The 24,997-nt window shown below is 49.4% G+C and overlaps 1 protein-coding gene across 3 annotated transcripts in view; it reads left to right on the top strand.

Moving 5' to 3' along the window:
- Positions 1-4,109: 4,109 nt before the first annotated feature.
- The window catches only part of FDFT1 (farnesyl-diphosphate farnesyltransferase 1), a 60,934-nt gene continuing 40,046 nt past the window's right edge, over positions 4,110-24,997 (top strand). Inside the window, exons 1-8 of one of the 3 annotated variants that reach the window (XM_024194593.1) lie at positions 4,110-4,244; positions 8,064-8,161; positions 14,861-15,044; positions 16,928-17,056; positions 18,308-18,499; positions 19,707-19,883; positions 20,454-20,606; positions 22,617-22,838. In XM_024194593.1, the coding sequence (XP_024050361.1) occupies positions 4,143-4,244; positions 8,064-8,161; positions 14,861-15,044; positions 16,928-17,056; positions 18,308-18,499; positions 19,707-19,883; positions 20,454-20,606; positions 22,617-22,838 (1,257 nt within the window). In that variant the 5' untranslated portion in view covers positions 4,110-4,142. Of the gene's footprint in view, positions 4,245-8,063; positions 8,162-14,860; positions 15,045-16,927; positions 17,057-18,307; positions 18,500-19,706; positions 19,884-20,453; positions 20,607-22,616; positions 22,839-24,997 lie in introns of those variants that run through there. The other 2 variants (XM_026656356.1, XM_026656355.1) reach the window with 2 other exon arrangements.

Genomic DNA, 24,997 nt, shown 5'->3' on the forward strand with positions numbered 1-24,997 from the left:
GGGGGGGGGGCGGCCAGAGCGCCGGGGGGAGGGCGGCGAGCCCGGCTGTGGCCCCGCTCTCCCCGGCGGCCGGAGCGCCGCGCCGCCCCCCTCCAGGTGCCGCCCCAAGCACCAGCTTGGGTGCCTGGTGCCTGGAGCCGGCCCTGGGGAGGTGGATTAACTTTGCCGACAGGAGAAGCTCCTGCAGCTGTTAGTAATTTTCAGTGAGGGAACTGGAAACCGGGTAGTGGGCCAGGGACATAAAATGGCCCTGTGAGAGGCCCTGAGTGCCTTTTTAGCGGGTGGCTGCCTGTGCTGGATGGTACTTGGGTGCTACAACTGGCCCTTATCTCACCAGCAAGGGTCAAACAGCCTATACGGCCCTGAGCGAACCCCAAACCAGAGACTATGACCCTCCGAAAGCCACTATTCTGGACAGGGTGGGCCTGTCAGCAGAGAGGTACCACCAGAAATGTAGAGAGGCTAGGTGGAATGGTGGGATACGTCCCAGGGCATTCTTACAGAAGAGGTCAGACTGGGCAACTCGTTGGTTGAGGCCAGATCGGCAGGACATAAAGATCCTGATGGACTCAATTATCCTTGAGCAATTTATGCGGAGCCTCCCTGAGGCTTCTAGGGTCTGGGTCTGGAGGCATCCACCAGAATCATTAGACGCTGCAGTAAAATGAATGGAGGAGTATGTGGAAGTAGGTTTCCTGCCCTGCTTCACCTTGGGACACCTGAGCTTCTCTTGCTTCAGGGTGCTGGGCTGCTGCAGCCCGGTGGAGTAAGCAACTGGCCCCCACTCCCCTGCCTTTGGCCATGGTCCCACCAGGGGCTCCCCTCCCACAAAAGTTGTAGAGTGTGTGAAGGAGTCAAAGCGGGGGTGGGCTGCAGCCCTGGGATTGGGAAGAGCTGGAGCGACACAGCAGCCACACAGCAGGATGAATGAATGGGCCATTTCTATGCTGGGCCGTTGAATTAAATTTCTCTCTGTGTCAGGGCATGTAGTTTCTAGGCTGGCTGCAGGGGGTGGGGTTCGGGGAAGACAGAGCTGCTTTGAGTGCGTGGGTGGGAGCAGCTGTTAAACAGAGCTACCAGGAAGTGGGGAGCAGAGAGAGATGGGAAAAGGGACGCAGGTGGAGAGCAAGAACTGGGAAACATCAGGAAGGGGAGATCCCAATGATAGACACACTTTCAATAACTAGAATGAAAGTGCATAAATGTTGAAAATAGCCTCCCCTCAAAACTGGCAGAGTACTCCTCCAGCACCCACACCTCGCCCTTAAGGCAGGAGGGGCAGAAAGGAGTGAGCAGCGGGTGGGAGGCATTTAGGGGAGGGAGTTTGCAAGAAGGAGGTTTTCAGGGGGGTCTAGAGGGATGGGGCAGGAAGAGGTGGAGTGGGGGTGGAGCCTTGGATAAGGGGGTGAAGCCAGGATGGGGCACCCACCGGCAAAACCAAAAGTCAGCACCTATGAGTCGGGGTGACAGGGTCCCCCCTGCCTGCACAGGGTGTATTTGTTGCCTGTACAAACTTCCCCAGCGGCTGCACAAAGTTGTTGTAATTGTGTCACACAGTGAACCCCATGCTGCTACCAAGACCCCCCTTATCCCCCCACCCGGGCCCACCCAGCCAATCGCTGCCTCCCCAGCACTACATGTGACCTTTGACTTACGTCAGTCATAGCGCTCTTTCACCATTGCACTCCAGCTTGGTTGGCGCTCTCTGCGCCTGCCCCGTAAGTGCCATCACGTCATTGGTCAAGGGGATGTCCAGGGGGTGGGATTTGGTGGGCACTCTATTCTGAGCGGTGGCGTGGTAAGGGGGCTGGGCCGGGTCAGGGGGGTTGGATATGGGCCTGACGGTCTCGGGGGCAGTCAGGGGACGGGGAATGGGGGCGTTGGATAGGGTATGGAAGTCCCAGGGGGCCTGTCGGGGGGCAGGGGTGTGGCTAGGGGTCGGGGCTGTCAGGGGACAGGGGGGTTGGATAGTTGGTGTGGTTCTGGGAGGTGATTGGGGGCAGGGGGGGTCTCTGGAGGTGGTGGGCAGGGGATAAGGAGCAGAGGGGTTGAATGGATTGGGAGTTCTGGGGATCCTGTCAGGAGGCAGGGAGTGGTTGGATAGGTGTGGGAGTCCCGGGGCTCTGTCTGGGGGCAGGGGTGTGGCTAAGGGTCGGGGCAGTCAGGGGACAGGTAGGGGATAGAGTCCTAGGGAGGCAGTTAGAGTGGGGGGGTCTCAGGAGGGGGCAGTCAGGAGACAAGGAGCATGGAGGCTTAGATAGGGGGTGGGGTCCTGGGGGGCAGTTAGGGGCAGGGTCCCAGGAAGGGGCAGTCAGGGGACAAGGAGCAGGGGGGGTTGGGGTTCTGAGGGAGGCAGTCAGGGGGCGGGAAGTAGGAGGGTGTGGATTGGAATGGGGGCGGGGCTTGGGTGGGACTCCCTGGGTGCACACCCTAATGAAATGTGCTGCGCACGCCTATGCTCCCTAGGTAACCCATTCCAGTGCTTCCTTCATCAAAACCCAGGAAAGAGATGCAAGGGGCGAATACAAGTGCTCTAACCACTGGCGCAGTAGTTTGTTACCAGGGTGGGAGCAAAGGACCCAAAAAGAAAGACTGCCCATACATGGACTGCGGGTTCATGGAACTCTGTGGGTTGGCCGGTGTAAAAGGCAAGTCTGGGATAAAGACAGTTCCCTTCAGAATAGGCCAGGAAGCCACAAGAGGAGTCGTAGACTCAGCAGCTTCATGTTCCCTAGTCTGAAGCACCTTGGTTAGGCCGCCGTGGCAACAGAAAGGGGTGACGATAACCATCCACTGTGTGCATGGATACTTGCTCCATGACTGTCATCCCACTGAAGGTAGGAAGAAGGATTCAGTGGCAGAGAGTAGGTGTGGTAAAGTCATTATCCTATGCGGTCATGATAGGACCGGACCGGACCGGACTCCATTTCCCTTGAGTAAGGACAAAAGATGGAGGGGGAGACCCGCGGAAAGATTGCTACCGTGACTCAGGAGTTCACATTTGTTACTGGGTGGATGAAATCGAATTATAGAACATACCCCCCGAACTGGGGGGGCTGCCCTGCTTTTGTCAGTCTGCCCTGACGTTGGCACTCCCGGTCGTGAACCACTCCGGACAGCGTGAGAAGCAGAGACAATGACATTTCCCCCCAGAGGATCCGTTGCTGATGGCAGTTGGGTTCAGGCAGTTGGTCCAGCAGCAGGATCAGGGCCGGGAGGGGTCTCTGCAGGGCGCAGAGCAGAGAGGGAGCTCGCCAGGGCGCACACAGGTAACACAAGGTGATGGGATACAATACGGGACAGCGGCGGTGCCAGGCACAGGGACCATCACAGCAACTGTGCCATCGCGCCAGTCTACATGGAAACTGGGTTTCTGAGGGCTGGTGTTGGGTAGTCGGAGCAGTTTATTGGTATAGGAGTCGGGAACAGCAGTGGGAATTGGGTAGAAGGACAGTGTGTCTGTATAGGGGCGGGGAAAAGCACGGTGTGATGGGGCGGTGCCTGGGGGGGTGGTCAGTGTTTGGGCAGTGGGGGTGGTGTCTGGCGGGGGTGGGGCAGTATTGGGCGTGGCTGTATGTGGCAGAGGTGGGGGGGCATGTCATGTGGGGAGGCAGTGTCAGGCAGGGAAGGTGCTGTCAGGCAGAGGGGCTGGGGAGGATGTATTTGGCCGGGGGCGCGATGAGGCAGTTGGGGTGGGGGTGGGGGTGGTCAATGTCTGGCAGGGGGCAGTGTCGGGCAGCAGAGCAGTGGGGGCGGGGCAGTGGGGCAGTTGGGATGTGGGGGGCTCCCTGTCTGGTGGGGGCAGTGGCAGGCAATGGGGCTGGGGCAATGGTGTCTGGAAGGGCAGGACGCGCTCCCCTGGGGTGGGTTTTGCTCAGGCTGCCGGATGCCCCCTCCCCACAGGGCCCCTGGGGTGCCACACACAGGGCTGGACCCTACAGTCTCTCTGGCTCCGAAATGAGCTGCAGCCCCTTTAAGCATCCGTTGCCAACGCGCACCCCAGGCTTCGCTGCTAGGTGCAGTCAGGAGACGGGGATGAGGCCCGTCCTAACGCCGCGTTGGGAGGATCCTCCGGCTGGGCAGCAGCACCACGTAGAAATTCTGTGCCTCTGTCACTCATCCCCAGGTGCGCGCGGCTGCCCATGGAGCAGGTGGGGAAGTGGCTGGGCCGCCCCCGGGAGATCTACAACCTGCTGCGGTTTAAGATGGGCGGCGGCGCAGCGGTGATGCCCCCACTGGACCAGGTGAGCAGAGCGGGCGGGGTGCGGGCTGAGGGTGCTGGCCACAGGGCGTCTCGTCTGACCCATAAAACCAGTGTCCAACCTTGATGCTGTCCTGTTAACAAGTACATGCCTACAGATATTTGGTGCTCCCAGTGTGCCAAACGCTATCTCTCTGAAGTGGAGGCCTTCGTGGGACTAGGTGGGGCTCTTGGTGCTTGAGGGCAACACTGTTGTTCTCAGAAGTCTTATTGACTGTTTCCAGCTGAATGGAAAGGGTTTTGACATGTGCCAGCTGGCCAAGGCAAGGCCCTGACCTGGAGTCTGTGACACAATATTCATTGTGAGGTCAGAGTGAAGGACACTGGATCAAGGTAAGACAATGGGTGGAGGGACACAAAGTTCATCTACGGTCAGCAGTTAATGTCAGTAGGCCCATGATAACAACTACTGAAGTCCAATCCTGCTCCTATTGAATTCTGTGCCAAAACTCCCACTGACTTCAGTGGGAACAGGTCACTTCTTTCTGGGGCAGGATCAGACTCAAGTCCTAGAGGTGAAAGACTCCGTCGCCACTGTACTAATCCCATGAATCACCCGCAATAAAGCCAGCTGTACTGGCTAAGGCACCGATCCTGCAAGTCACCCTGACTGGATGCAGAGTCTGCCTGGGCACCATGAGTTGCCGGAGCAGTGGAGCCTAAGGCCTGGCCGACACTACAAAGTTAGGGCGACATAAGCCACCTTGCATTGACCTAGTTGTGCATGTGTCTACACTTAAATTTGTCTCCCACCAAGGTAAGTGCCCCATTACAGTGATGCAGTAGCACCATCTCCCCGAGTGGCACTGAGCCAGGGTCGATATAGCAATGTAGACATAGCGTGAGTGAAGACATTGCATTACTTATGTCAACCCTAACAGTCCTCCAGCAGCTGTCCCACAATGCCAGACACCAACTGCTCTGGTCACGGTTGTGAACTCTACTGCCCTCAGGTCACAGAGACCGGAAGGGCCCCCCTCTTCTTTAAAGTTACATGAATTTTTGAAATGCCTTTTCCTCATGGTCCAGCTTGGCAAGCACACCTAGCAGCTCTCCCTTGTGTGCCACTGCCCAGCTCTGGCTGGGCGTGGACAGGAGATACTGGATGGATCTCCTGGGCCTGTGGGGAGAAGAGGCCGTACAGGCACAACTCCAGACCACCCATAGAGAGGTGGACATCTATGAGCAGCTTGCACGGGGGATGCAGAAGAAGGGATACTGTCACGTCCCTCACTGAGTCAATTCTTCTTATGGCTCTGCAAATACCGGAGGCTCATGCCCCTTGTGCTTGCAACGCTTGTGACAAAGGTGCAGCGCTGGGCAGGCTCTATGCTTCTGTCAGAGATGGCGCACAAGGAGAAGGGCAATGCGGGTTTGTGGAATTTTAAAAAAAGGTGCGGAAATTATGCGATATAGATGACATTATGGGATGGAGACAGTTGCACCCTGGGAAGTTTACCCCTTGCTCCCAGCACCCCTGCACGACTTGTTTCTGCCCCATCATGCATTGCCAATGCTTCCCAAAGGACAGTGGGCTGGAGGTGGAGAGTTGCACACTGCTATACCTACCCATGGCGCACTGCACTGTGCATTGACACAAGCACTCCTGGTGAGTATACGCAGCGCTGACACAAGGAGCCAAGTATGTGTAACCCACACACCTCCTGGGTGTGGTGCTCTGTTCCCTCTAGTGGCACTGAGACCACTTAGAGATTAATGAGCCTGCTACAGCCCTAGGGCCACCTGGCTTTTAGCTCATGCTGTAGAGAGTCATGCATTTAGCTCCTGAGGTCCCAGGTTCATAGAATCATAGAATATCAGGGTTGGAAGGGACCTCAGGAGGTCATCTAGTCCAACCCCCTGCTCAAAGCAGGACCAACCCCCAACTAAATCATCCCAGCCAGGGCTTTGTCAAGCCTGACCTTAAAAACCTCTAAGGAAGGAGATTCCACCACCTCCCTAGGTAACCCATTCCAGTGCTTCACCACCCTCCTAGTGATTTTTCCCCCCCTAATATCCAACCTAAACCTCCCCCACTGCAACTTGAGATCATTACTCCTTGTTCTGTCAATTACTCCTTGTTTGATCCCACCTGCCAACGACCGGGGTCTGGTCGGTGTTACATATGCACACACACATGCAATATACTAACTGTGACAGCCGTGCGCCAATGAAACTTGTGTCAGCCAAAGTTTGCAGTGTAGCTGTGGCCTAAGACACAGGTCCTGCAAGTTGATCTATGTGGGTGTGATCAGTGATTGTCAATGGGGCTCACTGAGAGCAGATCTTGCCTGTTTTGCAGCCCAATGGGGCACACCAGTGTTGATCAGCTAGTAGTACTGAGGCATCACTTTGGGTTCCCATGCTGGTGACTGCTAGCAGTCACTGTTCAGAAGGATGGTAAGTGCTATTTTTAATCAACTATTTTCACATTGACACTAATGTGAGGCAAGTCATTCCCCTTGGAGAAAACACTTTCAAAATATGTTCCCCCTCTCCCTCCAAACAATCTCTATTACAGTTAGGGCTGATCATCTCCCCTGGGTTTAATTATCCCATCTCCAGCTGAGATGAGATGGGGAATGGTCTGTCTAAAAATATGGATGGATATAGGGAATTCAATATGGAAAGATCCCTCTTGGTCTGAAAGTTTTTGTGTTATAAAATTCTCCGTTGGTCAATAAAAGATACTAAATCAACACTTTCACCTTCTATCATGCTCCTGTCTGAAAATATGTGACCTATTTAGCGTTACAAGTGATACCAAAGAGTACTGTAACAGTCAGAGATCAGAGGAAAACCCATTTATTCTGGGGGTTTCCTTCCTAGCTTTACTCATTGTATATAACATTTCATATCAAGTTACTGTAACCCACACACCTCCTGGGTGTGGTGCTCTGTCCCATCTAGTGGCACCGAGACCACTTAGCGATAGATCATGAGTCTGCTTTACAGCCTTAACTAACAGCCTGTTGGCTTTTAGCTTATGCGATAGAGACTCATGCACTAAGCTCCAGAGGTCGCAGGTTCAATCCCGACAACTGGGGTCTGTTGGTGTTAAATTACTTTCAGCATTTCTCTGCATAGCCAATCAGTTTGCCCCTGTTTGTGTTGTTCTTCCAGATGAGGTTAGGGGAGTGAAAAATACAGGGAAAAGAAGGAAAATGTGAATGTAAAACCATAAAGCAGCAGAACCCAGGGAAGTGTAGTACATGGGACTAATTTAAACTTAAAAAAATCAACTAGATTTCAAGTTGACCGTGTTCTTTTCTTAGCTATGCATGTTCATATTCCATAAAGACTTGCAGTGCACTAGTGGACGGGCAAATAACTCGCTTACAGATTTTAAATCAATCTTTACCACCTAGCAGCACAGAGAAGGTGCTATGCATTGAACATATGTATTGAGGCTGCAAGATATCCTGGTAGGTGACAACAGAGGCAGCCATTTCACATAGAGTTAAGTCACGGTTTGCTTCAGGGTGCATGGAATTAATGGGGAGGGGACTCTCCTTGGGGGTCCAGTATCAGTCGTTGGGGGTCAGTGTCTCTGGGGCACACAGGGTTAGCGGGATGGGTCCTCTCTCCAGGCCCCCTGGAGCTCTGCTAGGAGGCACAGCAGACCATGCTGTTCCCCCTGTGGTAGGGTGGCCAGGGACAGTGGGGTATCCAGCGTGTGTTCCTCCTTGCCACTAGGCCAGCTCTGCAGGGGCAGCCGGCTTTTGCACCACAGCTTCCCCTCTGGGGTCTGCCTGGCCTTGCCCACTTCCAGCAGCCTGTGTCCCCTCTGCTTTGCCCACAGGACGCGCTCAGCGACAACCTCAAGACCTGCTACAAGTACCTGAACCAGACCAGCCGGAGCTTCGCCGCCGTCATCCAGGCCCTGGACGGGGAGCTGCGGTGAGTGCCCACAGCAGGGAGCTGGACATGAGGAAGTTAATAGGCATAGACTGTGCAGCAGGGGCCAGTCATTCCCTCACCTAAACCTCATAGGAGAGGGTTAATTAAGCAATGGGAGTGGCTGGGGGGTATTGGGCATGGGAAGGTCACTAGTGCAGCTGGGTTGGCTGGGACAGGGTTAATGTAAATGTATCCATGCCATGGGAGCACCTAGCTTAGCTGGTCAGTAGAGGGTTACGCAAGCAGCAAGAGCCCAGCAGAAGCACCTGGCTGAGTGGGCCAGGAGGGGGTTAATCGAGTATCCTGGCCACAAATAGGCACAGTCAGTGGGAGATAAGTACCTGACCTGCTTTGGAGCCTGGTGGCATTTTCAGAAGTGCCTATCTGCATCATTAGGAGCCTAAATACCTTTGAAAATCTGGCCCCACTGTCTTCAAGTTGGTAGACTTTTGAGATCTCATCCTTTCACACCAGGGTTTTATTCATAGACTGGAAGAAGAAAACGGCTTTCCTGCTTTTTCAGCTCCTGCTTGGTTTCCCCTCTTTGAATGATCTAGTCCAGATGAAGAAAATGTCCTCTCTGCACCTTCTAGCTAAACTGGAACCAAAAGTAACTCAGACCTGGTCTACACTAAAAAATTAAGTCGGCCCAGCTACATCACTCAGGGTTGTCAAAAATCCACCCCCTTGAGTGGTGTACTTAAGCCGACCTAACCCCCACGGTAGACCTCAGAAGAATTCTTCCTCAACCTAGCTACTGCCACTTGGGGAGGCGGATTACCTACCCTGACAGGAGAACCCCTCCTGTCGGCGTAGGTAGTGTCTACCCGGAAGCACTACAGCAGTGCAGCTGCTGTGGCATTTCAAATGTAGACAAACCCGAAGGCAAAATCTTTTCTGCACAATAGAAACTGATAGTACTTAGCGAATACCATGATTCGCTCCATTGTAAAGACTGAAAATAATATAGACACTGACTTATCTATTCTTTTTCTAATGGTTCCTAACATTCTGTTAGCTTTTTTGACTGCCACTGCACATTGATCGGATGTTTTCAGAGAACTCCAAGATCTCTTTCTTGAGTGGTAACAGCTAATTAAGACACCATCATTTTGTATGTATAGTCGGGATTATGTTTTCCACTACACATTACCTTGCATTAATCAATACTTAATTTCATCTGCCATTTTGTGACTCACTCACCCAGTTTTGTGAGATCCCTTTGTAACTCTTCTCAGCAATTTTGTATCATCTGCAAACTCTGCCCCCTCACTGTTTACCCCTTTTTCCAGATCACTTATGAATATTTTGAACAGCACTGGTCCCAGTACAGATCCCTGGAGGACACTGCTATTTATCTCTCTCCATTCTGAAAACTGACCATTTATCCTACCCTTTGTTTCCTATCTTTTCACCAGTTACTGATCCATGAGAGAACCTTCCCTCTTATTCCGTAACTGCTTACTTTGCTTAAGAACCTTTGGTGAGGGAGCTTGTCAAAGGATTTCTGAAAGTCTAAGAACACTATATCCACTGGATCACCCTTGTCCACATATTTGTTGACCACCCTCAAAGAATTCTAGTAGATTGGTGAGGCACGATTTTCCTTTTACAAAAGCCATGTTGCCTCTTCCCCAACAAATCATGTTCATCTATGTGTTTGATAAATCTGTTCTTTACTATAGTTTCAACCAATTTGCCTGGTACTGAAGTCAGGCTTACCAGCTAGTAACTGCCAGGATCACCTCTGGAGCCCTTTTAACAAAATTGGCATCACATTAGCTATCCGCCAGTCATCTGGTACAGAAGCTGATTTAAGTGATAGGTTATGTACCACAGTTAGTAGTTCTGCAATTTCATATTTGAGTTCCTTCAGAACTCTTGAGTGAATACCATCTAGTCCGGGTGACTTATTACTCTTTAACTGATCAATTTGTTCCAAAACTTCCTCTACTGATACCTTAGTCTGGGACTGTTCCTCACATTTGTCACCTAAAAAGAATGGCTCAAGGTGTGGGAATCTCCCTCATATCCTCTGCAGTGAAGATCGATGCAAAGAATTAAGTTAGCTTCTCCACAATGGCCTTGTATTCCTTGAGTGCGCCTTTAGCACCGCGATAGTCCAGTGTCCCACTGATTGTTTGGCAGGTTTCCTGCTTGTCATATACTTACTTTTTGTTGTTGTTATTAGTTTTTGAATCTTGTGCTAGCTGCTCTTCAAATTCTTTTTTGGCCTGCCTAATTATACTGACGCCTGATATGCCAGAATTTATGCTCCTTTCTATTTTCTTCAGTAGGATTTGACCTCAGATATTTAAAGAGTGCCTTGTTGATTGGAACCTTCTTTTTTATTCTGTTTAGCTATGGTGGCACTTTTTTGACCCTCTTACTATTTTTTTTTTAAATTTGGGGTATATATTTAATTTGAGCCTCTATTGTGATGTTTTTAAATGTTTCCATGCAGCTTGCAGGCATTTCACTCATGACTGTTCCTTTTAATTTCTGTTTAACTAGTCTCCTCATTTTTGTGCAGTTCTCCCTTTTGAAGTAAAATGCTAATATATTGGGCTTCTTTGGTATTTTCCCTCTCACAAGGATGTTAACTTTAATTATATTATGGTCACTATTACTGAGTGGTTCAGCTATATTTACTTCTTGGACCCGATCCTGTGTTCCACTTAGGACTAAATCAAGAATTGCCTCTCCCCTTATGGGTTCCAGGACTAGCTTCACCAAGAAGCAATCATTAAAAGTATCTAGAAACTTTATCTCTGCATCCTGTCCTGAGGTGACATGTACTCAATCAATATGGGGATAGTTGAAATCCCCCATTATTGCTGGGATGTCTGTTTAATCCACCATTAATATTGAGTTTTCTATTTTTATAGCCTTTCTGATATCTCTGAGCATTTCACAGTCACCATCACCAGTCTAGTCAGGTGGTCTGCAGAATATTCCTAATAAACTCTTATTATTCAAGCATAGAGTTTCTATCCATAGAGATTCTATGGTACAGTTTGATTCTTTAAAGATTTTTACTATACTTTGTTTCCTTTCACACATAGTGCCTGTCCCCCAACAGCACAACCTACACTGTCATTCCTATATATTTTGTACCCTGTTATTACTGTGTACCATTTTTATCATAGTGCAGGGGCGGGCAAACGTTTTGGCCTGAGGGCCGCATCGGGTTTAGGAAATTGTATGGAGGGCCGGTTAGGGGAGGTTGTGCCTCCCCAAACAGCCAGGCATGGCCCGGCCCCTGCCCCCTATTCCCCCCTTCTGCTTCTCGCCCCTGATGGCCCCGCCCAGGACTCCTGCCCCATCCAACCCCCCTTTTCCCTGATGGCTCCCCCAGGACCCCTGCCCCATCCACCACCACCCCGCTCCCTGTCCCCTGACTGCCCCCGGAACCCCCACCTCTGACTGCCCCCCACTGCCCCATCCAACCCCTCCTCCTTCCTGACTGCCCCCCGGGACGCCCGCCCCCATTCAACCCCCCTGTTCCCCACCCTCTGACCGCCCCGACCCATATCCACACCCCAAACTCTCCTGCCCTCTGTCCAATCCCCCCACTCCCTGCCCCCTTACCGCGCTGCCTGGAGCACCGGTGGCTGGCAGTGCTACAGCCGCACCGCCTGGCTGGAGCCAGCCGCACCACAGCGCAGCACAGAGCACCGGGTCAGGCCGGGCTCTGCAGCTGCGCCGCCCAGCCGCCCAGAGCATTGCGCTGGTGGCCCGGCACGCAGAGGCTGCAGGAAAGGGGGAATAGCAGGGGAGGGGCCGGGGGCGAGCTTCCCGGCCAGGAACTCAGGGGCCGGGCAGGAGGGTCCCGCGGGCCGGATGTGGCCCGCAGGCTGTAGTTTGCCCACCTCTGTCATAGTGACACCAAGTTTCTGTGATGCTTATTATATCAATATCCTCATTTAATATCAGGCAGTCAAGTTCACCCATCTTAGTATTCAGATTTCTAGCATTTGTATACAAACACTTTTAAAATTTGTCCCTTTTTAGTTGTTGGCCTTCATGTGATGTAATTGAACGGGCCTCTTTTTCATTTGACTGTTTTTCTTCAGCTTCTACATGTCCTTTATCAACTTTTATCCTCTCCTTTTTACTAGGTGTAATGGTGTGGCAGCCACCTCTCACGAGTGCCCCCTTCTGGTCAGGTGTGTCTGGAGTCTTTAAACAGTCCAGGCCCTGGTTTCAGCCTGTACCACCAGGGCTTCCTCCCTGGAAACAATGGTTTTGCCCTTTCTCCAGCTAGGCCACTAAGTAGTTCAGATCCCCTTCTGTGGGGGTTCTCGCTGGCGCTGTCCAATTGTAGGCCCGCCCATTACTCCCCGTCCCAGCCCGGGAACTCTAAGAATAGCAGCCACATGGTGCCGTGTTCCTTCAGCAAAACTGCCTTCAATTCCCTGGGCCACTTCCCCTTGGCTCCAGCCTTCACCAAAGCTTCATCCTTACCTGATGGGGGTCTAAATTAGCTGTTACCACTCAAGAAAGAGATCTTGGAGACATTGTGGATAGTTCTCTGAAAACATCCACTCAATGTGCAGCGGCCGTCAAAAAAGTGAACAGAATGTTGGGAATCTTTAAGGGATAGATAATAAGACAGAAAATATCATATTGCCTCTATCTAAATCCCACATCTTGAATACTGCGTGCAGATGTGGTCGCCTCAACTCAAAAAAGATATATTGGAATTGGAAAAGGTTCAGAGAAGGGCAACAAAAATGATTAGGGGTACAGAATGGCTGCTGTATGAGGAGAGATTAATAAGACTGGGACTTTTCAGCTTGGAAAAGAGACGAATAAGGGGGGATATGATAGAGGTCTATAAAATCATGACTGGTATGGAGAAAGTAAATAAGGAAGTGTTATTTACTCCTTCTCATAACACAAGAACTAGGGGCCACCAAATGAAATTAATAGGCAGCAGGTTTAAAACAAACAAAAGGAAGTATTTTTTCACACAACGCACAGTCAACCTGTGGAACTCCTTGCCAGAGGATGTTGTGAAGGCCAAGACTATAACAGGGTTAAAAAAAGAACTAGATAAATTCATGGAGGATAGGTCCATCAGTGGCTATTAGCCAGGATGGGCAGGGACGGTGTCCCTAGCCTCTGTTTTCCAGGAACTGGGAATGGGTGACAGGGGATGGATCACTTGAGGATTACCTGTTCTGTTCATTCCCTCTGGGGCACCGGACATTGGCCACTGTGGGAAGACAGGATACTGGGCTAGATGGACCTTTAGTTTGACCCAATATTGCTGTTCTTATGTTCTTCTGACATAATATAGCTGGACTTCAGCAAGGCTTTTGACACAGTCCCACATAACATTCTGATAAATAAGATGGAGAAATGTGGGCTTGGCAGAACTACCATATAATTGGTTAAACAAACACAAACAAAGAACTATTAATGGTATGATGTTGGATTGGAGGGAAGTCCCAAGTGGGGTTCCATGGGGATCTGTTCTGGGACTGGTGTTTAACTCTTTATTAATGACCTGGATGTGGGAATACAGAGCGTATGGATCAAATTTGCAGATGACACAAAACTGCCAGGGGGTTGCCAACACTTTGGAGGATAGAACTAAACTTCAGTGGGATCTTGATAAATTGGAGAACTGGGCTATAGATAACAAAATGAAATTCAGCAAAAACAACTGTCAGGTGCTACACTTAGGGAAGAAAAACCAAATGCAAAAAAACAGAATGGGGGATATAACTGGTTTGGCAGCAGCACTGCTGAGAAGGATCTGGGAGTTGTGGTGGATCACAGCCTCAAGATGGGTCAGCAATGCGATGCTGTTGCAAAAAAAGCAAATACATTTTAGGTTGCATTAACAGAGAAATAGCCAAGTTACAGGGGGTGATAGTACCACTCTACTCAGCGCTGGTTAGGCCTCAGCTGGAGTACTGTGTCCAGTTTTGGTCACCAGTGTATAAAAAGGATGTAGAGAAACTGGAAAAGATCGAGAGGCGAGCGACAAAGATGATCAGAGGGATGGAATGCAAGCCATACGAGCAAAGGCTGAAGGAACTGGGTATGTTTAGTTTGGAAAAGAGGAGATTAAGGGGGATATGATAGTGGTCTTCAAATATTTGAAAGGCTGCCATAAAAAAGACAGAGAAAAGTTGTTCTCTCTTGCCACAGCGGGCAGGAGACGAGGCAATGGGGTCAAACTACAGCATAGCCGACTTAGATAAAATCTCAGGAAAAACTTCCTAACTATAAGAACAGCAAGACAATGGAACAGACACCTTGGGAGGTTGTGGAAGCTCCTTCACTGGAGGTTTTCAAAAGGAGGCTGGATAGCCATCTGTCTGGGATGGTTTAGACGCAACAAACCCTGCATCGTGGCAGGGGGTTAGATTAACTCTTTGATTCTATGGTTCTACCTCTCTGCCTCCCTTTGCTCCTCCAGTTCAGCCGCTCTGGTGTCCAGAGCCCATACTCAGTCTCTGAGGGCCTTGAGCTTCTTGCACCGAATGCACACACATGTCACCTGCCCACAAGGCAGGTAATCATACATGCTGCATTCAGTGCAATAAATTGGATAGCCCCCACTTTGCTGCTGGACTGTTTAATTTGAGAATGTCTGTTACAAAAGCCATGTGATAATTTTTAACTACTTTTCTGAGTAATAGGGAATCCCAAGTAATAGGGAATAATTTTCTCCCTCCATAGTCATGCTGTGTGCATATTGTACCTGGTTCTCCGAGCCCTGGACACTGTAGAAGATGATATGACCATCAGTTTAGAAACCAAGGTCCCAATGTTGCATGACTTCCACTCCTATCTGTATCAGCCGGACTGGAGATACATGGAGAGCAAGGAGAAGTATAAGCAAGTGCTTGAGGACTTCCCAACGGTGAGACATTAGTTTCCATGTTTCAAACTATAATATAACCCATATGTTGACTAGTACCAGTATCCGCTTCAAACATCTTTGCAACTTGGTACGTAGGAATTGCCAGTTGACTGAAGTCATGGTCATTGGCAATGCCTGCTGGAGTGTCACCAGGTTTGCTGTTGGCCTGCATTGCCCAATATATGAATAAGGGATGCAGAAAACAACTTATTTGTAACTCTAAACTGCCCCAGAATTTGAGGCATTTCCCGGCTTTGACACCAAGGACTATGTTTTAGAGGCCCAAAATCATATCCATTCACATACCTACGGTCATGTACATTTCACTGCAGTTGTGCGTAATTGTGGTGATTTAGGGGGTCTAGTCACTTGCACATGTGACTGCATTCAAAATTGGGGGGAAACTACATGCTGATAAACTTTGCGTGTGTGCAAGTGAGGGTCACCCGCTGAAAACTTGGCTCTAAAAATTATATGTTCCCTTGGGTGTTGAAAAAGTAGATCAGCTTCATACTGTGAATGACAGACTCGTTAATTCGTGCTCTCCATGTCAATAGACCTCAGGTGTGACCTACTCTGTCCCCTGGAGGGAAGGGGAATGATAGCAACTTGCTCTGTGACCTCCTGATGCCCAGTTTATGGAGGGAGTTACCTTGGTGGAGGCTTTGGAGAATCTGTTACTTACTTACAAGAGTCTTGAGGAGCTTGTTCTATTTAGTTTATCAAAGAGAAGGTTAAGACTCTACTGGAGAGCTCTTTAAGCTAGCAGACAAAGGCATAACAAGATCCAGTGACTGAAAGGTACAGCTAGACACATTCAGACTGGAAATAAGATGCGCCTTTAAAACAGTGAGGGGAATTACCCATTAGGGCAAGGTAACCATGGATGTGGTGGATTCTCTGTCACCAGAAGTCTTTAAATTGAGACGGGATGTCTCTCTTAAAGGTATGGTCTAGTTCAACCAGGAGTTACTGAGCTCAATGGTGGAATTGCTGCTGCTGATGGAAACTTCTGGCCTGTGTTATGCAGGAGGTCTGGCCAGATGATCCTAGTGGTCCTTTCTGGCCACACGTCTATGAAATATTAAAAGAAAACTACAATCATAGAGAGAGACACGGTACCAAGGATAGGCCAGAAGAATAGCGGTATAAGGAGGCTCCTTCAGCTGTCAGAAGAGGAGGTTTGAGTGAAGTGATAGAGAGAGAGGCTGAAGCTAGGTGAATAGAGGATTCGGGGAGTGGAGAAAAGAAAGAGACGAGGTCTGGAAGATAAAGACCAAGTCCATGGGTTGCTTTAAGAACAAGGAGGGCAGCTTTGAACTAGGCTCTGAAATACATGGAGAGCCGTGGGAGCAGTTTGAGACTAGGAGTGATGTGAGCATGCTGCTTTGCCTGGGAGAAAGGCATCCAGTGGCAATCCACACATGCTGACATCTGGGGAGATGGGCCTTGGGGAGGATATAGAGAGCCGAGCTGCAAAAGAACACTGGAGATCTTTTCTTTTCACTGTTCCCATCAGTTTACCTGCTGTTCACTTGCTGGGACTCTTCCCACAGAGTTTATTGTTGTAAGTCTGTCATTCATGAACTCTCAAGTGATGCTGCCCAAAGTCATACTGTCTTCATGAAGATACAGACTGCATCTGAGCTGTGGCCAAAGATCAGAGGAATTTTTGTTTAAGAACTTGCTGAATCTGTGTTTACTGCTGAGTGGCTTGAATCTGCTGCCATTGAAGCCAGTGGGGAATTTTGCCAATCCCTTCAGTGGGGAGCAGGATAAAACCCCATTAAGCTGTAACCTATCATTCTCTTAGCCTGTTAATGAATGCCAAATTCTGCTTCACTTTCAGCACTATGTATATTTCCTTGTGGTTTCTGCTGTAGATCTCCTTGGAGTTCAGGAACCTGGCAAAGGTGTATCGAGATGTGATTGCAGATATTTGTCACAAGATGGGAGCTGGTATGGCAGAGTTCTTGCAAAAGAAGGCTGATTCCCTGCAAGAGTGGGATAAGGTAAGTAAATCTGTAAGTGAGCATGGAGAGCATGCTCAGAGCAACTGTTGCTCTGAGCATGCCTGTTGGAGGCCTGGTATTCTGCACTTGCCGCAGCGATCAGCATGATCATTACAGCTTCTTCTCCCCTGGGATTGGTGACGCTCACCCAGTTGTAGATAGGTACCCAAAATGAGCAAAGGACAAAGTGTTAACTCAGAGTCTTGCTACTTGGGCAGCCTCCTTCGATGTGAATGTAAAGAGTTATCTTAGCGATGAGATCGCTGTGTAAATTTCACCAGGCATTGAATAGCTACTGTATGTTGTTACTGATCCTTGTGAATGACTGTGTTTGTAAAGAGATGGTGTCCCTAGCCCAGGGGTCGGCAGCCTTTCAGAAGCGGTGTGCCGAGTCTTGGTTTGTTCACCCTAATTTAAGGTTTCGCGTGCCGGAAATACATTTTAACGTTTTTAGAAGCTCTCTTTCTCTAAGTCTAGAATATATAACTAAACTATTGCTGTATGTAAAGTAAATACGGTTTTTAAAATGTTTAAGAAGCTTCATTTAAAATTAAATTAAAATGCAGAGCCCCCCGGACCGGTGGCCAGGACCCGGGCAGTGTGAGTGCCACTGAAAATCAGCTCACGTGCCACCTTTGGCACGTGTGCCATAGGTTGCCTACCCCTGCCCTAGCCTCTGTTTTCCAGAAGCTGGGAATGGGTGACAGGGGATGGATCACTTGATGATTACCTGTTCTGTTCATTCCCTCTGGGGCGCCTGGCATTGGCCACTGTCAGAAGACAGGATACTGGTCTAGATGGACCTTTGGTCTGCCCCAGTATGGCCATTCTTACGTTCTTATGATGCTGTTTTGGAGCTCTTTGACTAGAATGGGCCACTGGAGCAGCTGCTCTCATATGGGTCTTTCATCTGGAAGGCGGAACCCTTGAGCCGCTAACAGCTGTGGATGACACATTTCCTATTTTTCCTGAGTGGAGCAGTGCTCTGGTGGTAGACTCCATGCTGCAGAAGCATATTCCTGGTGTAGGGACGTTGGCTGTCGAGCACAGGCATGAAGAGACATGCTTAGGAATGCTCAGCCCATGTAACTCTGAATTCAGAGACGAAATCAAATACCACCGACATAGTCATCAAAATGAGGAAAGGCAAACACAGCACACTCAGTAACCGACAGGTGTCGTTTTGATGTAGCCATTCGGACTAGGGGATATAGATGGATAAACATTTTTTTCCCTTTCCAAACCTGGCAGTATTGTCACTACGTTGTTGGGCTGGTGGGCATTGGCCTTTCCCGTCTGTTCTCTGTGCTGGAGCTAGAAGACCCTATCGTAGGACAGGACACAGAGCTTGCAAATTCCATGGGCGTCTTCATTGAGAAAACCATCATCATCCGTGATTATCTGGAGGACCAGTTGGCAGGAAGAGAATTCTGGCCCAGAGAGGTAAAGGAAACCAGACCTTTTTTAGATGAGAACTTCTGCTAGATGCAGCTCATTAGGAAGTGTTAGTGTTGTGATGCAGACAGCTCATCTGAAAGGGACAGGACTGGAGATACTGGAACTGCTTTGAGGCAGTTTAGTCAGAACTAGTTAGGAGACTCATTTCACAGAATTCACTTTCAGTTCCTATTCTGATCTCTGGGCTTTTTCAAAAAAACTTGCCCAAGTCTGTTTGTATGGAGTTAGGCCAAACGCTTCTGCCCTAGAGCTCTGAGCAGTCACATTTAGCAGTGTGTCCCCCACAGGGGCTAAACTCTATTGCTAACATTGATAAATTTGCATGCTACTAACTGTCACATGAAGGGATGGCAAGTGCATGATTCACATCCAAACATCTCATTAATGTGTCCATTAAAGCAAGATTCAGAGGAGAAGCTGGAATGTTGGTGCTATTTTTGTTTCCCTGTGATAGAATCATAGAATGTCAGGGTTGGAAGGGACCTCAGGAGGTCATCTAGTCCAACCCACTGCTTAAAGCAGGACCAATCCCCAGACAGATTTTTACCCCAGATCCCTAAATGGCCCCCTCAAGGATTGAACTCATAATCCTGGGTTTAGCAGGCCAATGCTCAAACCACTGAGCCATCCCTCTCCCCCTATCATGGAGCAAAGCTGCAATCTAGGAGACCAGGCTTATTGTCCTTGGTCATGCACCTGTTCAGCAGAGCATTTAGAGAAACCTCTGCTGACAGAGAACACCCTGGGTGCTATTGCACCAGTACCATTGGCAGGATATGACATCACTGTTGTAATAAATGTGTAAGTGCATTGCAGAATCAGAGGCTTGGGTGTTCAGCTTCAGAGCTCCCATCTGGGTCAAATGCTTCTCAGCAGAGTGGGATCCACATGCCTTTGATTTGTGCCTGTCTAGAAATTCACCACTTTGGTAGGACTCTCTACTAGAAGTTAGTCTCTGTATCCTAGTATGTCTCATTGAGAGGGGCCCTGTCATGGGGCTGAATGGAATTGCAGGTTAGAGTAAACTCGAGTGTTTTAAAGGTCCTCTTTCTGACTGCAACGAGGTCTGATTATGAGACTGAGGTGACGTTCAGTAATAGGATTTTTGTTTGATACGGGCCCCCTTTGAATATGAATGTCTGAAAAGTGCTAACGGCTGAGTGGTGTTCCTATGTACTGTCGGCGTTCCCAGGTTTGGAGCAGGTATGCCAAGAAGCTGTCGGATCTCGCCAAGCCAGAGAACATTGACGTGGCCGTCCAGTGTATGAATGAACTGATCACAAATGCTTTACACCATATCCCTGATGTCCTCACCTACTTATCTAGACTGAAAACCCAAAGTGTCTTCAACTTCTGCGCTATTCCGCAGGTAGGTTAACATTTGCAGATGTTTTAAACAGGATCTTCTAACTGCTTCATCCTCTCCCTTGGCACTGGATGTCTTTTGTGGTCTATGCATAGTGTTTAATAGTAGCATTATTTAATAACGGTACATAAATAAATTCAACATGGAGCTCACCATGCATTTTGAGTGTTTGCCTCGTCCTGAGAAATTGTGTCTTTCCCCAAGGGAATGACTCTGCTTTTGGATATGGTGTGGGGGGTTGGAGAGGGGTGCTGCCAGATGAATGTAAATAAACAGGACTCTTTTTTCTCCTAAACTAAGACAATCCTACATAGTTAATGAAAATATTAGGAACCTTTCTGTTCCGTCTTCCTTGTCGTTGCTTCAGTCTTCCATTGTGAGCATTGCTTCTTTAGAAATCATTCCTCTATCTTCTGCTTTAAGCTAAGCTCTGCCTTTAACACTGGGGTTGAAATCCTGCCCCACTGAAATCAATGGGGGCTTTGCCATCGATTTTCAAATGGAGCCAGGATTTCACCCCGTGTGCACGGCTTACAGCACAGAGTAAATACTGGTTTTGTCATTTCTCCCTAGGTGATGGCCATCGCTACTCTGGCGGCCTGTTACAATAACAAACAGGTGTTTAGGGGGGTGGTGAAGATTCGGAAAGGACAAGCTGTCACTTTAATGATGGACGCCTCAAACATACAGGCTGTCAAGTCTATAATGTACCAGTATGTGGAAGAGGTGGGTTGGGTCGCTTGCTTTGAATGACTAACTTGCAAATGTAGATGTTCCCTCTTTCCTCCTCAGGTCTATGCAGTTAGGGCTAAACTGGGGGTACCACCGTAACTCTCTGTTTCAGCCGTTTAGTAACTTTCATTTTGCTTTGACCGAAATTGCTGAAGATCTAGAAACGAGTGTAGCATGAAACAGCTTGAAGTAGTAAAGTCTGGAATGCAGCTGTTTTCCTTGGTGCTTTAGATTCTCTGTCCTCACTCATTTCTGTCTCAGGTTTCATTCAGATTTTATACAAACTGTAGCATAATGCAACACCGATATTACACAGTTGTATGCAATCGGGTCTTGCATTATGCTACAATTTGTGTAAACACCCCATATTTGTTTGTATAAATACTGTACAGTTTCCTAGTGAGTCAACTTAATGGGGAATTTCACAGTTCCTGTCTGGAAAGTTTGTATCTTTCCAGAGCATCGTGGAGAACAAATGGCCTTTAATTGCTATGACTGTGCAAATTGGCCGATATGTAGGGCAACACTTTGGTGGCTTGACTCACCTATTTCTAAAACTGTCGTCCCACAGTGCCACAGTCCCTTAATGCAGGTACCCCTGCAGTCAATGGGAGTTCTCAGAAGTGCACTGGATGCTATACGGAAATAAAGACATGGTCCTCATCTCTGAGGAGCTGGTGAGAAGCTGCTGGCCCCACTGGCATCAATTACCATTGAAAACCAGGCCACCAAATTCTGATTAAACAAAATGGTTCTTGCAAGAAGATTGCTCAGAGGATGTCACATAGCCATGGGCAGGGCCACTGTAGAACATTGCTAGCTACGCTTGGGTCTATGGTTGTCCCTAGCAACATTCTGTCATGTTTCCCCTGGACCGTGTGGATGGGAACGGTCTGAAAAGTGTCTGAGAACAATATTGTGAGCTCATGCAAGGGAGTACCTTGGCCCTGTTAAAATCAGAGCTAACTGGTTCACAGACGGTTCTTGCTGGCAAGAGGCAAACGCTGCCCCTGAGTTAGATGCCACTTTAAATAAATAAATGGAGATATCCCATCTCCTAGAACTAGAAGGGACCTTGAAAGGTCATTGAGTCCAGCCCCCTGCCTTCACTAGCAGGACCAAGTACTGATTTGCCCCAGATCCCTAAGTGGCCCCCTGAAGGATTGAACTCACAACCCTGGGTTTAGCAGGCCAATGCTCAAACCACTGAGCTATCCCTCCCCCTCTAATTTTTTGCCCCAGATCCCTAAGTGGCCCCCTGAAGGACTGAACTCACAACCCTGCGTTTGGCAGGCCAATGCGCAAACCACTGAGCTATCCCTCCACCCACCCTTTGTAGTGGTTGTATGACCTCCGAGTAGCTCTGGGCTGACCTGACTTAACCATATTCATAACAGGGCTTATGATGGGTTACAAAAAGGTTAGGCCCCATGGCCCAGTTTTTTACAGGTACTTATGTTCCTAAATCCCACTGAAACCAATGGGAATTAGGCACCTACATATCTTTTTTAAATGTGTCCCTGTTTCAAATCTGAGTGCAGGCGGTGTTAGCAAGGACTTCCAAGCAGGAACTGTTACTTTAATTTTAAGCAACAGACTCCTGCACACGGCTGAAAGTGCCCTACTGCAGAAACAGCACCCAGCAGCATTAAAAAACAATAGGCCTCGTTCAGGCTAATGGCTCAAACGCCATTGCAGACTGACTCCTAAGGAGTATGGGCTAAAGCTGAGTTCAGCCGTGAGCACAGTTCTCCCACAAAACCTTCCCAGGGAAATGGGACTAGAATCTTGCTAAGCTGGCGCCGTTCTGATCCCAGTGCGGCTTTCAAACCGGGCAGCTTTCCCATTCCTGGGGAGTATTGTCCTGTTTGAATATCCATGGCATCACTGCGGTGATACGGCTCCTGGGCGGAAGGTCCCGTTTCACATTTGAGGGGCTACAAGATGGTGTGTTGTTCTCATGGTTATTTCCTAATCTTGCGTGGGCCTTTTTTCTCTCTTCAGATCTATCGGAAGATCCCAAGCACAGACCCGTCTTCTAACAAGACCCAGCAGATCATTGTCTCTATCCAGACAATATGTTTGCCCAATGGCACGGTGGTCTCCCGTAACCATTACTCCCCCATCTACCTCTCGTGCGCCATGCTTCTGGCAGCGCTGAGCTGGCAGTATCTGAGTGCGATGTCAGAGGCGTTGGAGGAGGACGTACAAGCCAATGAGAACTGAGGGTTGGTTGGGTGAAGGCAGTGGTTGGGTAATGTTGGGAACGGGTTCATGTCTCTTTCCTATTGGGTCTGCTGCCCTGTGGGATTCCAAACTGGCATGGGCCCTTGAAGCTGTGAATGGAAAGCTCCTGGTTGACCTGCAGCTATTGGGTGTATTGCAGCCACTAGCTCGTAGCTGGCAACCGGAGTCAGATGTTTTCGTTGTTCGGATGAACAGGTTACAAATGCGACAGTTGGAGTCTCTTTGTGGGAAACGGTGTTTTACCTGAATTCTGACTGTGATATTTTTAAATAGAAATTCAGATTGCCTCCCTTGATTTTGACACCCTTTTCCAATACAAGGCTCTGTGCCATCAGCATTTGTGGTTTTCCTCTCTCCTCTTCCTGTGCTTCGTATTCTTACCCCACTGCTCAGCAATTGTAACGGTTCCAACTTGCGTCATTGGTAGGGTTACCATACGTCCGTTTTTTCCCGGACATGTCCGGCTTTTTGGTAATCAAACCCCCGTCCGGGGGGAATTGCCAAAAAGCCGAACATGTCCGGGAAAAATACCGGCCGGGCACTTCCCCTCCCGGGCTCCAGCTGCTCTGCTCCTCCCCTGCCTCTTCGGCTCTGTTTAAGAGCCGAGCTGCCGGAGCGCTCCGGCTTCGGGTAGCCCCCTTGCCTCCGGACCCCAGCCGCCGGCCGGGCACTTCCCCTCCCGGGCTCCAGCTGCTCTGCTCCGGCGGCGCAGGGTCCGGAGGCATGGCGGCTGCCTGAAGCCGGTAGCGCTCGGGCAGCTTGGTTCTTAAACAGAGCTGAAGAGTCAGGGGAGGAGCAAAGCAGCTGGAGCCCAGGAGGGGAAGTGCCAGGTGTGACGCCACGAAAAGCAACGGCAAACCGTGAAGCCGGTAGCGCTCGGGCAGCCCTTTTTGCGTGGCTGGGAGGGAAGAGGGGGAGTTAGGGCAGGGACTTTGGGGAAGGGGCGGGGATTGCGCGGAGTTGGAGCGGGAAAGGGGCGGAGTTGGGGCGGGGCCAGGGGTGGGAAAGGGGCAGGGCCAGGGCCCTTGGAGTGTCCTCTTTTTTTATTTTTTAAATATGGTAACCCTAGTCATTGGGCTTGGAAGCGAACCTTTCCTCAGACTGAGGAACTCTTCAGTACGCCGGGGGAATCTCTGGTTTCTGACCCCTTGTCTAGAAAGGCGGAGGCCTTCCACTACAGTGATGAGTGGGTGCATGCTGTGCATCCCATCCTTGTACTACAGATTGCAGGGAGACAGACTAGGTTGTGCCGCAGAGCTGTCTGGATGCAGGAAAGCTGAGCTATTTATGCCATGTGGCCATCACACCTCATCTGCCACTTTTAAAGGCTCCCCCCCCCATCACCACCAAAATAAAGGATCCCCAAGAAGAAAATTTAACACCCGAGAAAAAGTATTCCCCACTTGACTTACCCATAACTGCTCACCAGGGTCACTTAAGCCCCTTCCCTGGATTTAAGAGAAGGGGCACTGCAAATGAGCATTACCACACGAACTATGCCACCTTCAAATCCACATTGCACCTGAAACACAGGCGTTATGGGCACAGTTATCTGATCTGAATTTACATTGGACCAGAATGACCTGAAGAAAGCAACACCCAGCGGTGTCAAACTACTAGAGATCTTCTGCGCTTTTAAACCTACAAACTTCAAGATTAAGCACAGGGGCAAGTGCCTATTGACCTGAACACACTGGCATCCTAGAAACAATTAACAAAATGTGGGGATTTCTCACCATGCCTGGCTCCTTTCCCCTGATATGCCACTCCCCTGTTTTCCCTCCCCCTGTATCCTTTCCTCCTTGCTACCCCCCCCCCCATTTCACTTTTACCTCTTACTGCTAAATAGGAGTTAACAGTGTAACGCTGTTGCAAAAAAAGCAAACATCATTCTGGGATGTATTAGCAGGAATGTTGTAAGCAAGACACGAGAAGTAATTCTCCCACTCTACTCTGCGCTGGCTGATTAGGCCTCAGCTGGAGTATTGTGTCCGGTTCTGGGTGCCACATTTCAGGAAAGTCCAGAGAAAAGCAACAAAAATGATTAAAGATCTAGAACAGTGGTTCTCAAACTTATTTGATCACACCTCCCTTCTTTGTGTCTGCAGTAATTTCTCCGCCCCCCCCCCCCCCCCCCC

This window comes from Terrapene carolina, unplaced genomic scaffold (genome assembly GCF_002925995.2).
Source record: "Terrapene carolina triunguis isolate 2854851 unplaced genomic scaffold, T_m_triunguis-2.0 Scaffold228, whole genome shotgun sequence".
Lineage (NCBI taxonomy): Eukaryota > Metazoa > Chordata > Testudines > Emydidae > Terrapene > Terrapene triunguis.